This window comes from Vidua macroura, chromosome 6 (genome assembly GCF_024509145.1).
Source record: "Vidua macroura isolate BioBank_ID:100142 chromosome 6, ASM2450914v1, whole genome shotgun sequence".
NCBI classification, from domain to species: domain Eukaryota; kingdom Metazoa; phylum Chordata; class Aves; order Passeriformes; family Viduidae; genus Vidua; species Vidua macroura.
The window spans coordinates 25,304,818-25,322,433 of NC_071576.1; the positions used below are offsets into that span (position 1 = coordinate 25,304,818).

The window sequence follows — 17,616 nt, forward strand, 5'->3', positions numbered from 1 at the left end:
ATTCAGCCATCCCAAACCTCCTTCTCCATTCTGCATGGCTTCCTCTAATGACAGCACTATTGAGCATTCTGTTGTGAAGGCAAAAGTTTTCAGTAAGAAGTAAAGAATTTAGGCCTTTTTCTTGCATGCATGACCAGCTTTAAGTGTGTAACAGGAAGGATAAGTAAATTATTGAACTGGATAGTTACCTAATTTTAAGAGGTTTATTAACAGAAATAAAACTGCACTAGCTTTAGATCTAGTTAAAACTAATCCAAACACCTGTATGGAGGCTTTCACCTAGTTAACCCTGTGCAAGAATTTTATATAATCTATCTTAATTGTACAACTGAGCTACAGCAATAGCAGTTAAAGCTGTGAAACTCTCTTAATCCTTAAGAAAGCCAGAGAAGTGTTTCAGCTTTCAGACAGAATTACAATAGCTCCAGGCCAGAAGTGTTTGTAATCCTGCATTATTTATTAGTTCGAGGTAGTGCTGAACACATGAGAGTCTTAAGGAAGGGGTGGGGGTAAAATGGTATTTTGAATTGTGGTGCCTGAATATTCAACCAGCATGTGTGACTTAGTAAAGATGAAAACAGTAAACAGGCACATGCACCTGCATACAGGCATAAAAGTTTCAAAGACCACACAGTTTTAAAGGAAAATCCATAGCCAACTTCCAGTTCAAAAATTATATTAAATATAAAATAACCAATTAATGCATTTACAGAAAAATTAAACCAATATGAAAGTAACTACTTTCATACAGTTTGCAAAAAAAGGAAAGATTAAGTTAAGGCACAGTGAGTAATACAGTATTTTATACAAAGAAGGCAGTGAGAGCATTTGTTATGCAACAAACAGTAGGGAAAGGAGGTAAAAAAAAACCAACTGACATGAATTTATTGGAAGAAAAGCAAAGTATCCCTCAGCTGTCAAGGTATTACTCAAGTTATCAGACGTTTTCTTTCTTTGATGCTATAAGAACTCCTAACAAGCTGGTTTTCCATGTATTCCCCATGTGTTGAATCAAACTCTCCCTTGCAGACATTCAGGGCAAAGGAGTGATATTACACTGTGGTCAGCACCCTCTGTCTTACAATTCAGAAAATACAAAGAATGGAGTATCAAAACAGATGGACTAGAGCTGACGATTGAATTCTCCTCCTCAGATTTTCTGTAGTACTGGAGAGCTACAGACAGATGAGAGGAAGAATTTGTGCTGTACAGGACAATAGTTCAGGCAGAAGGTCATCTGAAATATGTAATTAATTCCAGAAACTAAGAGCCAAGTTACCTGGCCTGTGGTGTTACATCAGGTTCCTTAGTTGGCAGCAGGAGCAAGGCCAGGGACACATCATGATACCAAACAACCCAATTTCACTGAGGAGTATTTTAAACTTTTTTTATAAATCTCAAGGATAGAAGTAGTATTCTACATGGTAACTAGTGCAGGTTCTCTGCTCCATTACCTACAACAGTTGTCCACAGAAAATGACTGGGGCAATGACATCTGATTGTTCCAAAGTAAACTATTCACCTTCTACGAGCTACAGGTACAACAGTCACTGCAGTAAAATAGCCTTAATTGGTATTAGATGTGGAGCTACCTGTAGTTCATTTAGAAAAAAATAAAATTTTCTGTTGTTGCAAGTGCAGTATCACACACATTATATTTATTTAAGAGAAGGAGAGTCGTATGTGTGGTTTTGTTGTTTCTAGTTAAGTATGTATTCTGTGCTAACAGGATGAAAACCATCTGCAGTGGCACATCCCTTACTAGCAATTTAACATTGAACATGTAGTTTGTTTAGGTTACTCAAGTACACAGATGTGTGTAATCGATGTCCACAAAAGTTCATAGTTCTAGACTGGTACTACACAGAGTATCCAATGCACTTAATATCATTCAGCAAGACTTTAGTTTCTTTTCCAGACCACTGAGAGCATGAATTCAAGCACAGGGGTCTCTTAATTCTTGGGCTTGTAGTGAGAACATTCTACACTGCTCTTAATTCTGAACTTTGCTACAGCACTGGAGGGAGCAGCTGAGTACTATTAGCCTCCAAGAGTGCTGGTAATTGTTAGTAAGTTCTTAAGGGTGCTTATAGCCTCCTGGAAAGTTGGGATTTTTTAACTTAAAAAACAAAAAGTCAGTGGACCCTTTAATTAACATTAAATCTAATATTTTTCTCTTGTGTTAACAACAGAGAAAAAAACATGCATACAACAGTGACAATAAACAGGGGGAGTAAGACTCTATTATAATTACTTTTGAGTTACAGGATATTAATTCCTATTAATCTATTCATAGAGAGCTGAGCTGCAAACAATGTGCAAATCAGGTTTTTAGAAGTAGGAAACAGCACTGCCTCTGCAATCCACAGGTGTTAGAGACACAGCAATTCAAAGAAAAGACATTTCTACTTCACACAGAAATTAGCTCACACATTCCATTTTAGACCAAATGTCTGTAGTGCAATTTTCATTTTAACTGAAGTGCCAATTTGGCAGAATGCCTCAGCCTTTATTAGGCAGACAGACTGAACAGACATCGCCTAGCTCTCTCCTGATCAATAAGAATAGTAGGAGTTGTATTTCACTGAACAAGCATATCCTATTTTTTCCTGTTTATAGGCAGATTGTGACACCTGACAGTTCTTATTTCCTACATTATACAGAGCTTTACACTTAAGGAGGGACAGGAACTACATCTTGTTTATTTTCTGCAGTGGGCGGGCAATCTCCCTCATTTTCAAAGTTTACATTCACAAATGAAGAGCATGCTGTTGCTCCAGGCTGGTCTGTCTGGACAGGAGCTTCAGCTTGTTGCTTGTTCTGCCGTTCCTGATGCTGTCTTTCTGCTTCTTCTGACATCTTGTTTTCCTGTTCCTCCTCTTCCTCCTAGAAGGAGATAACCAGATTCATATGCTACTATTTACCACTTACTTAGATTAAGTCTTTCCATAAGAGCATACCAGTTACTATTACAAGGTAAGGATATTTGTTCCACTACAAAACACTAGTTACTAGTTGATCATAAGATGAGGCACATTCCAGAACTCCACTCCCATTATGGGGAAAAAAATCCCCAAAAGTGAAGGCTTAAACCACATTCAACAAACAGAAAAAAGACACAGATCTTGATAAGCACTTTTAGTTAACAGCAATAGTGATAGGTCTACCTCCTCTGAAGCTTTTTCAGCTCTCAATTTAAAAAAAAGTAATAAAGCTTTAACTATGTTATCCATCTCTTCTAATTGAAGATTATTAAGGGTTAGGTTTTTTGCCTACAGCACTGGCTACCTATCAGTATTGTTCCATTATGCTTTACAACAAATTGTAACCTCGTGTTCAATTTACCCATGAGACTGTGTTGAACGGGTTTTAGAGTTGGAAAGTGTGTTGCTAGCAGCCCCCTTTTACAGTGTTCAGCAACTGTCCATCCAACTTTCTCACAGTGTTGACTTAAGAATGTATTGTACAAGAGAAACAGAGCAGAGATCAGGACCCACCCGTTTCTAAGACTCATGAGCTGGAGAGAAAAGGCTGATGGATAAGAAAGCATCAATCATGCATCAAATGAAAACTGGAGGCAAGCTGAAATTGAGGGTCTAAAGCTTCATTTTAATGCTAGAATACAAATTTTATATTTTAGAATACCAGGGAAGACAAGTTGGGAGGAATGCAAGAACCCTAGCTCACACACATACCTCTCTCTTCATTCTGTAATACTCATCAATGGCATACTGGTATTTTGGTGTGCTTATTCCCAGAACAGATGCAATCTTTTCCCCCAGGAAATCACACACTAAAAAATAAAGAGAGGTTTAAATAGGAATAGTATCTAGAAGAAAATTCTTATATGCAGTTTCATTATAAAAATTATCACCATCTTTCCTGAATGGTTTTCTGTAGTCCTACTTAACTCACAAAATACAACAAAAATCTGTGAGGTTGATCTCCTTATAGGCAATTATTAGCTGAATATACTAATAATTGTTCTTTAGGATAAAGAATTAATAAAAGGAGAGAATATGAAATTCAATTAAAATATGTATGGTGATAGTGTTTGAATTCTGCTAGTTTCAGCTTTGAATCTAAGTTTGTTTTGCTAGGAATTACTTGAAGGGTAAGCCTTGAGCTGAACTTTAACTGAAAATTAAGGTTAGACAAAAGTACATGGGTACCAACTGTACTGGCAGTTCAATCTAGTGGTACTAGCAAACTAGACAGTATTTATTGACATAAGCATACTTCAAGTCAGTTTTAACAATGTTCTGTGTTGCATACTAATGGATTAATAAAATATTTATGTTTCAGCTGTCTCAATTTTCAAGCTGTAGGCTACATTCAGTGCTACTTTGCTAAAACAGGTAGGGCACAGTCAAAAGTATGGAACAGAGGTAAGCTTCTGTCAGTCAGTTTCTTTACCATGGTGCTGGCTAAAGATAACACTGGTTGAGTAAAGGCAAGCAAGAAATCAAGTATTCTGCACTTCAAATTGTAAATCTGCCCCAAGGATGCAAATGAGTTAGTCATCTTTAGGGAAAAAAAGTTAGAAGTCAGTCATTGACTGCTTTAATGAATATTCACATTCTATAGATATCCTGGCATCCCAGGTGCTATGCAAAAGACCAATTCAAATTACAGAGGTAAGAGCCAAAACTGAAGAAGAAAGGACTGATCTTCAAATTCATAAAGGACTTCTAAAAAAAGGAAAAGCAATATCTACCCTTAGATATATATATGATATATGATATAGATGCATATGAAGAACAGAGGCATCGAGGATATAATTACCCTGTACATTAGAGAAAAAGTGTTTATAAATAGGTTAACTAATACAACAGACTGCCAAAAAATATAAAAATATTCAAAATTATGTATACAATGACAGAAACTCCATAATATTTGTGGGAAAAAACCCAATAAAGATACTTTACCTTGGAAAGAACACAAACTATGACAAGCATTTTTAAAACTTGGCAAAATTTTAAGAGGTCCCCAAGTCAAATAAATGTCTGTGCAGTGAGTTTAAGACCCTTGACAACAGTCCTGTTTATTTTGTAACCTCAGAAGTTCATAGTACAGCACACAACTAGATGTGTTCTTGGGAAACTTTCTAGTTGTCTTCAGAAAAACTGTCAGTTTAATTACACCAGCCAACATTCTTTTCAGGTAACATCACACAAAATGGTTCCATACAAAATCTATTAGAAAACCAATATATGCCCTTGCCAACATCAATCTATTTCCATATGAAGAAAAAGGGGGAAAAGTGTTCATCAACAGAGTACTGTCTATTGTCTATTCATTCTTCCATGCAAGAATTGTTTATTGAAAGTAAAAAAAAAAAAAAATTTAAAAGTGCCTAAGGCAGGAGAGTACATCTCCACAGATTAAATACAGTTCAATTCATACTTCTGAAAAAAACAAGTAGAACTCAAAGATGATTTACAGTCTGTCAACATGACTTTGTGACTTTCAAGATTCCCATTCTAGTTTACCCAAGAATTAAATAAAGCAATACCTGATAAGGTTGATGTGGCAACTCGCAGCATGTGAAACCACAAGTAGGGTCCCCACGTGAGTGTTGTCTGCAGGAACAAGAGTAGTATGAATATGTACAGCTGTATGGCCATGGCACAAAATAACACATGCAAAACCGCAAATGGCTTGAGAAGAAAGACCTGCAATGTTTTCTGTTTTCCAGCTACTATCACTGTTTTGCTTTAAAATAAGTATAGACCAGACAAGTGAAGCAAAGTATCACCATAAGATATAACTCTGATTTACCTTTGGGAAAATTTCTTTCACTGCTTTTTGTTTCCCACTTCCAGAGTTGGGAAATGACAAGCAGCCAACTCAATCCCTGACTAGAAAATGCTTTCCACAACGTTCTGAATTCCATCAGGCCAAGAGGAAGAGTGAGGTAACAAAGTAGTCCCTCATTACAATAATGAGTGAACTGCAAAAGACTTTAAAATCAAACCAAAATTTCAAACCTCTGAGGAAGAGGCTGCTTTAAAACATTTACAACCAAATAGGAATTATCCCTTGAAATTACACCTGGAAAATAAAACCAGGAGCCCTGAGGGAAGGGGGGAGTTACCATAATGTGAATAAACAGGGCTCAGCTGGGGTCACCTCAAGCATTTGCAAGTGAGTGAGGAAGTTTCTCTGGAAAGCCTGCACACCAGGGCACACAACATGGGACATAAACATGAGGAGCTGGAGATCTGTGTGCAGCTGCGGGGGCAGGATCTCATCAGGATCCCAGGGATGCAGTGAATGGACTGAGTGCTGCTGTGGAGGGATACAGACCATCTAGGAATGGCTGGCCAGGAAGACAAAAGGAATTGCTCTTTGCATGACTGGGGGGGTATTCACAGCTACAGCAAAAACCCTGATATCTATATATCAGATTGTATTCCACACAATCTGATATATAGATACATACATCGTAAATTAAAGCTTTCTAATTAAATAAATTATAAAATAATGGGTGTGCACAGGCTACGCTTTTCATCAAGGGAAGAGACTGTATCTGTTTTAAGAAAACCAAACAAATCCGTGTAGTAAAAAGGAAAAGGGGAAAAGCAGATTCCAAGCTAATAGAGAAAAAATTGTAGGCTTTCTTGTTTGTGAAAAGGCAAATTCAACTTTCACAGTGAACTAAAATATGTTTATCCTTAACAGGCTGTTGTATTCAGGCGAGCTCTTTGATACATATTTCCCCCCAGAAAAGATCTCTGTAGAAGTACCTTTCTTCTGTAAAGTAGCAATTTAAAGTGTCAGCTTTTATGAAGTAAAACACATTAGCTCTACTCAGCTACGTAAGTATTTATACCTTGCTGCTAAGAACTGTTTGGTAGTAATCTTTTTCTATGATCTTATTTAACAGCTATGCGTACAGGAACAACCAATATTATTGTAAATAATACAGCTACAGAAACTATCTGGTATAGCCTCAGTATATATGTACACAAGCTACTAGACTTTGGTGCTTTCCAAGCATAGTCTCTACAAATCAGTGCAGCAAGAAATTGTCTGTCAAGCCACAAACTCAAGTTGGGCAGGCTGACAAAAAGCCAGATGCTATATATTTTTGGCAGTGGATATGGAAAATGTCCTGCCAAGGTAAAAGTGTAAGCAAAACCAGCTGCTATCCTGCTTACACAAAAGCACCTCCAGCTCATTGATTATGTGCTCAGTTGGCAGAAAGGCTAACGAGGAGTTTGTTCAGTTGAAGAAGTCAAAAAAAGTGCTGGAAAAGCTTGTTGCCACAGGTGCAAATAATGGCACTGACAGGGCTCTGCACAATCCTTCATGATGAGGTGACAGGGTTAAAAAGCACTCATGCAGGGCACAGGACAAACAAGGACCTGCTGTGTGCTGTAAGAAAGAAGTTACAAGAGCCCCATAATATTTCAGAGTGAAAAGACAAGCTGAGTTTCAACGTGACAGCAGTAAGTCAAACCCAGAACATTCTAACAAGTTTGTGGTAACACAAATGTGGGTAACAGCTGAGGCTCGGCAGACACAGAGGTTCTATTTCTACTCTTCCTCCATCACAGCTAAAAATCAGTTTGGTACTCTGAAAGCACTTCTAAGTTCAGCTTCCTGGGAATCTCTGCTTTCTGACAAAGCCCAACCAGACATTTCCTCATCCCTGATAAACAAGGCTTTGCCAGACTCCTCAGTTAAAAAAGTAACTTTCTTTCCAGTGTCTCAAAAGGCAATATAAAATCATGAGAGGCCACTTCACAGGAAATCAAGAGGAGAAAGAAGATGGTTTGGAGAGTAAACCACCAGGAACAACCAGGAACAAAGGAATGCATCCAGGGGATCACCTTTTTCCACACATTCCCCCTTACCTCCTCAGGGTAAATTTGGGTGCCTTCCTAGAGCACCTTGGAGAGGGAAGCAGAAACAGCTGATGTGAGGCAAGAACTGGTACTGGGGAGACTGGAACCGTTCAAGTGACATGAACAGGGCTCTTAAGCAATGGCTCAGTACAAATTAACCAAATTAACCCTTGTCAGTGAAGTAGCTTTAATACACTGAGCTGGAAACTGGAAAACCATACCCAAGTCAGGTCCTACAGACCTGCAGAACCACATACCCAGACACTGTATGTCAGCTTCTTTTGGCCAGCCAGAGAAGCCTTAATCTTCAGTCTTTAATCAACTCAAGGATGCAGCAGTATTGTATTTCTTGACAGGAAACAAGGGACAGTATGAAACACATACACTGTTTATAGTATTTCTCCTGCAATCAGTGTCTTTAGTAGATGTTTCTACAATGTTTAATTATATTACTCAGCTATCCTGACTTTATTTTGTTAAAATGGAAAACATAATGGTTTTGACAACTGAGTTTTAAATGACAAAAAATCTTAATGTATAATTTTGATTTAAATAGGAATGCACATAATGAATTTAATCATTGATAAAACCAAGCGGCCTCTGGTTCAATAACAGAACATGATTTTGTTTCCTAGTGTGGGGCTGCTGAAGGGAGCATACATGTTCTCTTGAATTTCTGAGTGCACCATGTTCCTAAACAATCCACATATGTATTTCTTTTTGGCAGATTTCAGCCCTAATAACACTTAAACTTTCAAAGGTATGTAGGGTTTTTGTCAGAGAAAATGGCAAAATTAGAAAAATAATAATTTCTTGATTTAGGAAAAACAACATCCTGTATTTAATATTTAATATACACCGCCAGATAGGTACTTTTTCATTGTTTACTGTGCCAAGATAAAATTAATTTATAAATTAGTTTAATCAATGACTGTTCAATGCTATAGTAGGTTCTTTTGTGTAAGACCATGTAAAACTGTGGCATCTAAGATAAGCCAGTGAAAACAAGATCAGGAACACACCATCCTCCATCAAGAGCTTCTACCATATTATGAGTAGTTATTACTTGGTCAGTGACTATTTTTCTCCTTCATCCTCAAATTCTTAAAAGAAAGCCACAGTTCAATGGTCCTCAAGAGAGGAATTTTTGCTATTTGAAGTTAAAGCCCTTTTAACTACAGGATATCAAGATAACCTTCCTGCAAGGATGTGTTTCAATCTTTCTGAGTATTGAAGGTTAATAAAATCAAATTCCTCCTGGAGCTTTGTTGTAGATGTCTTCTTGGGATGGATTCCAAAGTTATCACACCAACAGTCATGTTGCTCACAGCCGCTCTGTGAAGACTTACACTCCACCTTCTGCCTACTCATCTAACAGGTGAATGCAGCAGAGTTTACACCAAGTGTCCCTTCAGGGATAAATAGAAGGATTATCTTCTTAATTAATACAAAATAAAGTTTTGGTGGACAAAAACAAAAGAAAATATACATATGGACTGCAAATATTTACATTTAGGAGAAAAGAATCAAAAATACCTTTATGCTATTCAGGCATTTGAATTTCAGTGTGAGAACATTCAGATAATACTGAATGCTATTAGCTAAAAAATAATATCCTGTGTTCTGGATTAAAAACCACAAAACACTACAGAATGGACACCACATCCAACAATGTTAATGAACTGAGTGCTGACCTATAGAACACCAGAAGTTGTTTCAAAGAAAATTTAAAACTGAGTTCTTTTTGAGAATTGTTTTGTTATGAGTAACAGGAATCCACCACACCAAATGCTCTGGTTATGGTATTACCAGGATATATACATACTACTTTGCTTAGTAAGAAACACATTGGCATTGCCTGCTTAGTTCTAAAACACAATTAAACCAAGGTACGTACTGAAGACATTTCTTTACAACACAGCAAAACATTCGTTTCCCTTAAACTCATTCAAAACCTGCCAGGATGCTAATACCAGCAGAGCTTTGAAATTTCATCATGGAAAGTTTCTATTCAAAATATTAAATGTGCTTTTTCTAAAAATAAACTGGTCCAGAAACAGCTATTACTTGCAACATACTTTTTTGTCTCCCAACTGAGATAACAAGTTTTAGACATGCTGGTCTCAGCAAACTGACTATTTAATTGCTTTTATAGAAATCCTACCAAAAAAAAAACATTTTAAAAGCAGCTGTTGGCTAAAACACCAAAGCTCAGCTTGGACTAACATTTCTTCAATTGTCTGGCTCAGCTGGGATACACAAAGCATGCAGGAGATAAAGTAAGCCTCACTTAATAGCAACCCCTGCTCTAATCAAGTTCATTCTGTCCAAGGTAAAAGCAATACATAATAAGGCATAGTGTGCTCCACAATAAACTACTCTGGTTTGGGGGGGTCCTTTTATTAAAAAATGTATTCAAAATTAAGGATTTAATAAACTATAAAAGAAGAATAATGCAATCTTAACTCCACCATACAATATTCTTTTTGGTATTCAGAAAAGAAATCTGTATTAGGAAAGGAGGGGAACGATCATGCAGCATTCCTGGCTGTTGTGCACACTTGAGGGCTCTTTAGTTAAGTGTCCATTTGCACAGCAGCCTGCATGTCTCTGCTCTCACAACACCTACATCAAGGCTTCTGAGCCTTCCATCACTGCATCACCATGGAAGTCTTCTACTGTTGGGAAATGGCACAAAAAATTACACACATCTTGTTCCCTGATCATTATAATTGGGAACAAAAATCTCTCAGACATCCATGGATATCTGATATGACTGCCTAGTGGGGAACAGACCTCACTCTGAAGATACCTGAACATTCCCGTAATAGTCAGTAAGTTTCGCAGTTCCTGCTTTTATTTGAGAAGATCCTTAAGGAAGAAAAAACACCCTAGTACCCAGCAGCTTAACATCTTACTCATTGTTTGTGATTACAATACAGTTCTTCTCCAACTATATACTTTGTGTGTACTTAATACTGATAATATCCTACCTGCTATCAGGCTAAAGTTATTTTTTGCTGTATACAATAACTGCCTACCAAGAAAGAGGGCAATGCCATCAATCCATACAAAATGCATTGCAACAGTTTCACTTGTGGCACCCCCAATCCCAATTGAATTCCCACAATCTCACTGGAGCTTAGTCCTCAACCCACCTTTTTTCTTCTTCAAGATAAATTAATTTTACAGAGGGGAGGAGAGGTACTGCTCGACAGTCAAAGCAAACCTCTTATGGTCCACCACTTCTTCAGAAGAACATAAGCAGAAAGTCAAAATCTTCAGTCCCTTCAAGAAAGCCAAGCTCTCCCAGGATGGATACACATCTTAATAATACAGGGTCTACTACTGTAGAGTAAATAGAAAGCTTCAACCACAACATTTCTTAATTATGGATTCCCAAACAATGGTGCAGGAGTAATTTCAACAGCAATATCAAGTAGAAAGCAGGGCACTGTTTTCTGTGCATGCAAGGCCTCTTCTCTGAAGTGTGGGAACAAGCAGCTCCACACCAGTGTCTGCCTCCAGTGTGCAGCCAGGCAGGATGAGCTGCTGCACAAAGCCACGACTCCTGGCTGTCTGGCCACACAGCAGCGCATCAGGAGGACCCAGCCAGTTTGGGAGCCTCCACCTCAGTACAGGCACCTCAGTGCAGAGAGGGCCAAGAAGAGAATCTGCCAGCAGGCAGGGAATAGGACCGCAGACTCAATTTACGGAGGCAAGGATTGCTGTAGAAGGGTAGAGACACAACGTTGGGACACAAGTTTCTGGGGTTGTCATAAAAGAAACATGAGACTGGGCATGTGGAGAGACAAAGAGCAGGATCTGGATCTTCTCTGGGACTTCCCTGGGACTCCTCTCCAGAGGGGAGGAGCTGCTGCCGCAAGTGTTGGCACGTGTGGCCGTAAGCTTTGCAGTCACACTACCGCTACAAAATAATTTATCAGACAGGTCAACAGAATAAAACAGATTATGTATTTCATTTTACCTCTAAGTATAGATCCAGAATCATTGACAAAAAGGAAAATGCATAAGCTACAATGCACACTACTGGCTTTAATTGTTGAGACTTCACTTGAATCTGGACGAATAAAAGGAAACTCCAGTCACAGGCTGAGCAACATCTCAACAGCTTACAATACAGATGAACATTGCTTACGTGGACTGGGCAGGTCCTTTAAAATCTGGTAATGGACCATGAATTACACTAGTCTTCCTTTATTTCTGCAAGTCATCTGTTTCTTTCCCTCCTATACTCTTTTAATTATATCAAATTGTTGTTATGGTGACCCTAAATTACAGATTTAAATGTTCAGTGTCAACAAACATAAGGGAAAAAAATGTCCCCCTTGCAATTTTATTTTAAACAACAGTATAAATCAAGGAGATACAAGGCAAATATTAGTAGAAAGGGAAATGCTGGAGAGGACAAACTAGAACTGTGAAAAAATTAAACTCATTTCTAATTAATAAGGCTACTTTAGTGGAGGAGAACTCCAGGACAAAACTTCCCAGTAACACTTTCCACAGATTTCTGAGTCCTTTAAGCCAATCAAATTATTAGAATTTATAATACTAAAGACTGTATCAGATTTGTGACACAAAAAATTAAGAACAAAATGTTTACAGCTGCCCAGTAAACCAGAAGTAGCAATTTATCAACTAAAATACCTACAGGATCTACAGGTGGCAACAGGTCTTTTTTCTCTTGTTCATCTTCCTCTTCATCTGTGCTATATTCTTCCATTGTTTCTCCACTTGCAAAATGAATAACCCTCCTTGGAATTTTCTTTTTCTTTCCTATGACACCCAGCTCCACATTTTCAAAGCCACTTTCTCCCTTTGAAAGTTGCTATAAAGGAAAAAAAAAATAATTATCTCAAGTACATGCTTCTGGAACTAGAAAATTCCCCTTTAACAAACTTCATGAGATATTTAAAATATTTTAGATTGATTAGCATTTACATGAACATTTATAAGAGCTTGCCTGTAGGTAAAAGACTGAAACATTCTTGTTTGCAGATATGTAAAAACTGATCCCTTCTCTAAAAGTAACAAAAAGGTTTCTTGGGGGGAGCATGTTTCAATAAACAATTTGATAAGCACAGAAATGTCAATATTTATTAAATAAATATTTAATATTTATTGTTGGGTTTGGAATTACTATCTAATGAAATTAATCAAGTAGTTCATAGGCTGTAGCCACCCCTTTGCAAGTTCAGACACCTCTAACACAAAAGAGAACTGAACAACCAAGCAGAAGGCCTCAAGCTTTAAAAAGATGCAGGAAGGAATCTGCCCCTGTGGGCTTTCATCAGCAACCATGATTAGTACAAACAGACAACACTTAGTTTTGTGGCTAGGAACATACAAAGTGAGAAGTACAATGTCTGGCTGTATTCTCCAACTGCTGAATGCTACAATGCAGTCTTTGGGCCACAAGCATTAGGAATATGTACTTCTAGTTCAAAGGCCAGTCAATAAATCTTTAGGCTAGTCACTCCTGCAGGCAGAGAATTTTAGTAAGGTTTTGTATTGCAGCTATCAAAACAGAGCCTTCATCTTGGTAGAGCTTTTAGATGCTACTGCATCAAATGCACAAAACTGTGCTGAAAACACTTCTGTCATGTAGAGAAGGCCACAGAGGTTAGGAAATGCCAACCACATGTTTTTAATGTACCATGAGGGTTTTTAAAAATGCATGAGTTCATGTAATTTGAAACTGTATCATAAGGAATGACAGGTGCAGTGTGTGCAGCATCCAGGTTACATAAAATGCATTCCAACTTCTTCCCTGTGCAAGCCTAATGATCTCCACAGAGCACAATTCAACATTCTAAATAAAAATACATGCTTTATCACACAGCTGTAAGACATCCCTTAATCACTGCAATGGCAGCATCACCATCCTCATCTCTCACGCTAGATGACACAACACAGCTTTGCAAGGCAAGCAGGCTTGGCTAGCCAGGAAAGACAGTGGGCATGGGAGAGAGAGGCAGCAAGGGGTCCTGGGGAGCAGAACTGCTTCCTTCATTCCAGCCACGGATTCTTCTCATGCCCATAGAGAAGAGGGAGGGCAGGCAGAGATCACGTGCTGAGCTCTACAGTGTGGAGAGGGAGTGCACCCATTCATCATCTCTCTGAGCCTGTACCAGTGCTTCTCAAAACTGCAAGTCATCTCAGCCCCCCCAGCACTTCTTCAGCCATGCTGGCAGGTTTCAGGCTTTTCCCTGGATGAGCAGAGCAGAATCCAGCAGCAAGTTTTCAATGGGGTAATTCAGACGAAGCAGGATTGCATTTTCAGGCAGAATCACATTTTCATGTAGAAGGACAAAACTGACTATCTGGAGCCCAATGCAATCTCTCTGCTATCAGTCTTGGGAACAGAGCAAAGCTACAAAAACACAAATGCTGAAAGCAGTGAAGCAACCTGAGCCCAGGGAGAGTTGCTTGCTGCCATTATAAAAGTGCCACTTCCCGTGACTTGGTTCTGTATCTTTTTGTGCAAAAAGCACCACAGAATCAGCTTTTCATGAACATTCCACACTCCTTTATTGGCATCATACAATGGCACTGCTTTTATATTTAGGCACAGTACTGAAGAGCACTGTTTCTTGCAAACACATCATAAATATCACTGTGATAACAGCAAGCAATGTGAGCCCCTCCTTAGAGTTCCTCTAAAAGCACATCTCTTCATCTGATTTTGGCTCATTTAGTGCAAATGCTTCAACTATTTTAACTTTTAAAAAATGTTGTTTAATATTTCAAGTTTTAAAAGCAAGCTTTAGTTCCCTGAACACCCATCCCACACTCACACTACCTACAGTAAGCAGCTCCACATAGCTGGTACTGGTACAACATTTCAGACAAATGCAGCAGCTCAAGACAGTAAGGATTCACCAAGGAACAGTGAATCTGGCTCCCTTCGTAATCTGGCTCAAAGTCCTACATCGTTAAATAAAATAAGGCATGTCATCTGTTGTTTTGGTTATTACCTAGTCAACAAACCTGAGTGTGGGTTTTAGTCATCACTGGCCTTTTAAGTTTCACCTGCACAGCAATAAAAGGCAACTCTCCCAGGTGCAAGCAGAAAGTTCAGCACCAATAAATTTTATCTTTCCAAAACTCTGGTAATGCAGACCTATTCTAGCGTTATCAGCTAGATTCACTTTATAGCTCAAAGGCTACAGTATTTCTTGTTTGAGAATTTACACTTTTGGTCTTCCTTTACAAATGTGATCTTCTTTTCCAATTTAGGAAGTTTTTATAAAGATCTTTCTTCTAGTGCATGGCTTTAGTCAGGTTTCTGACCTCATTTTTCTTCCACAGGCTCTTCCTTCTCTAACATATTATATGGTCTTGAAAGACTCGGCATTTGTGGCCACGTCACAGAAGTATTTACTTTGGCTTCTATTCTGGAAACTGTTAGACACCAAGGCTGGTCACTCTTGTGCTTCTGCCACACTAGCTAACAGTCTTAAGGTACTCTGTAAACACTCTAAGGCGACTTCCCCTTTCTTTTAAATGTCCTCTTGGAATTTTTCTTGGCTTTATGGCACACATACAAACCTTGCCCGTCAGGCAGTCAAGGATTTGAAACTTAAGTTCCTTGTTTACCCTCTTTACACCCACTCTACCTCACCCTTTGTCCAGAAACAGAGAGCAGGGAATCTTTTGACAGTGCTGATACAATACCCAGCACAATAGAATTTTAGTCCACATATCAAATGCCAAAATAAATAAACTACAATTAAGGATAAGGCGTGCCTGGACACCTGCAGGCAAGCTGGGAGAGCTGACACAAGTAGTATTAAGTGATGCAATAACATAAAGTTTCATGAAGGAGAAGAAGAAGAAAAGTAAAATGAAATAGGGAGGCCAGGCTACTGACTTTGGCATCTTTTAACCTGTCAAATACAGGAATCCTTGTAAGAGCTTATGACCCAAAGCGCCAAAATGTGTGATGTCCACTTTCTGTGAGAAAGATGAGTAATTCAATTTGCAGAGATCTACTGACCAGACACTGCTAGTCACTAGAAGGCTGGTAATAGCTAATGAAAAATATTTCTACCATGTTATCTTGGCTGTCTTATGATTTTTTTTTTATAATTTTCTTGGTTAGGGTTCGGAGGAGAGGGACTGTTTAGGCTTGAGTGGTTTGGGGTTTTTTTATATTGCTTGTTTTACTTTCCACCCTTATCTTTCAACTGAAATTAAACAGAGTCTTTCAGAAACAAAAGACAGAGCCGGAAAACGACTATTAGAAAAGACAGCCTCCCAACAAGCCTTGGAAAGGCACCATAACCGGGGAAGGGGCAGCGGCAGCGCCCACAGCACCCAGGGCGAAGGCGAGGCCGGTGCGAGGAGCGGCCGAGGCAGGGACAGGCGAGCTCGCCGGGCTGCGCTGTAATTAAGAGCTGCTGGCCCTGATCACCTCCCACGCCTTCGCCAACCTGACAGCACGGAGGGAAGTGGAAACCTGTCTCACTCTAATATTCATCAGGCTCGTCTGTCAGAGGCATTGTCCGCCGACGAGCAGGAGACACCGGAGCCACGCGTGCCCGCCGCGCTGTCTGTAATTACAGCGCGCTGGACGGAAGGACGGACTGGCTGACAGACAGACCTCCTCTCCCGCGGCCGGGCCACTGCACCCCGCCGCCACAGCGAGGAACCGGGGCCTCCCCACCCCGCACACCCCCGGCACGTCAGGCCGCGGCCACCACCCACGCCCCGGCCGGACCCGCCGCGGCCTCGCCCCGCTCCGGAAGCGGCTGCGCCCGGGCCCCGCCGCCCGCCCGGAGCGACCGGAGAGCCGCCCGGCCCCGCTCACCTGCTCGGGCTCCATGGCGCCGGCGGCGGGCGTGCAGTAGAGGGTGATGGCGGACAGCCCCTGTTCCATCCTCCCGCCCGCCGCGGCGCCGGGGGAGGGCGGCAGCGGGCCCGCCGCGGCCCGGAGAGGCGAGAGCGGCCGGGCGGCACCGCCCGTCACACCGCCCGCCGGGGCGGTGCTTGCGGCCCCCGAGGCTGGCCGCGCACAGGAGCCGGCAGCCACCCGGCAGAGGCTGGGGCACCGCTGACACGGGCTTCGGTCATCTCGCTTCTCCCCGCAGCCCGGCATTAACCGGAGCCGGGAGGGAGGCTGGGGAGAGGCCAGAGGCGGCCGGGCTGCCAGGGACAGCCGTACCGCCACAGAGGCGGAAACATTACCCCCCTGCACCGAGGGGAAAGCACACGTTCTGGGGCAGCACAATCATCTTCCAAAATAGCGTGAAGCCCTGCAAAACAATAGAATAATATTTTAAGAAGCAGATGGAGTTCCTTGACAGTAGTTAGGGGGCTTGCTAGCCCAGGACCACCCTTGCTCAGCCTTGCAGGATTGAGTGTTGGTTCAGGCAACTCAGCCCTTTTTAAAGAACGAACTCTTGAACGAGAAAGAAACGCAGACCAAGAGTGCCCTGGTCCCTGGGCTGAGGCTGGGTGAGAAAACAACATGCATGCCCAGGAGGGTGGGAGAAGTGTTTGCTAGGTAGGAGGTTTGCTCAGCTGCTCGTGGAGAGAGGTGAGAGCCCTTCTGCCTCCGGTGTATGCTGATCCCGGCAAACTGTACATTAGTAAATGTCAACTACCAGTGAAAACAGCTGGAGGTGGAAGCATCTGAAACATCCTTTTTGTGGGATTGAGATGGGAGTAGTTTTAATTTTTTTTTTTTTTTTTTTTTTGGTGGGGGTGGAGGTAGAACCAATGACTGTAACATGCA

The 17,616-nt window shown here is 40.5% G+C and overlaps 1 protein-coding gene across 2 annotated transcripts; it reads right to left on the minus strand.

Annotated features, from left to right (window-relative positions):
* Positions 1 to 659: 659 nt before the first annotated feature.
* Positions 660 to 17,122, minus strand: FAM177A1 (family with sequence similarity 177 member A1). Of its 2 annotated transcripts, none has more exons than XM_053981655.1 (5): positions 16,690 to 17,122; positions 12,529 to 12,705; positions 5,516 to 5,582; positions 3,696 to 3,793; positions 660 to 2,886 (listed from the first exon to the last, which is right to left on the minus strand). In XM_053981655.1, exons 1-5 carry the CDS (start codon positions 16,975 to 16,977, stop codon positions 2,674 to 2,676), a joined length of 843 nt encoding a protein of 280 aa, XP_053837630.1. In that variant the 5' UTR covers positions 16,978 to 17,122; the 3' UTR covers positions 660 to 2,673. The 2 variants fall into 2 exon arrangements, with proteins under 2 accessions (XP_053837630.1, XP_053837631.1); XM_053981656.1 differs by lacking the exon at positions 16,690 to 17,122 and adding an exon at positions 16,348 to 16,451.
* Positions 17,123 to 17,616: the final 494 nt, after the last annotated feature.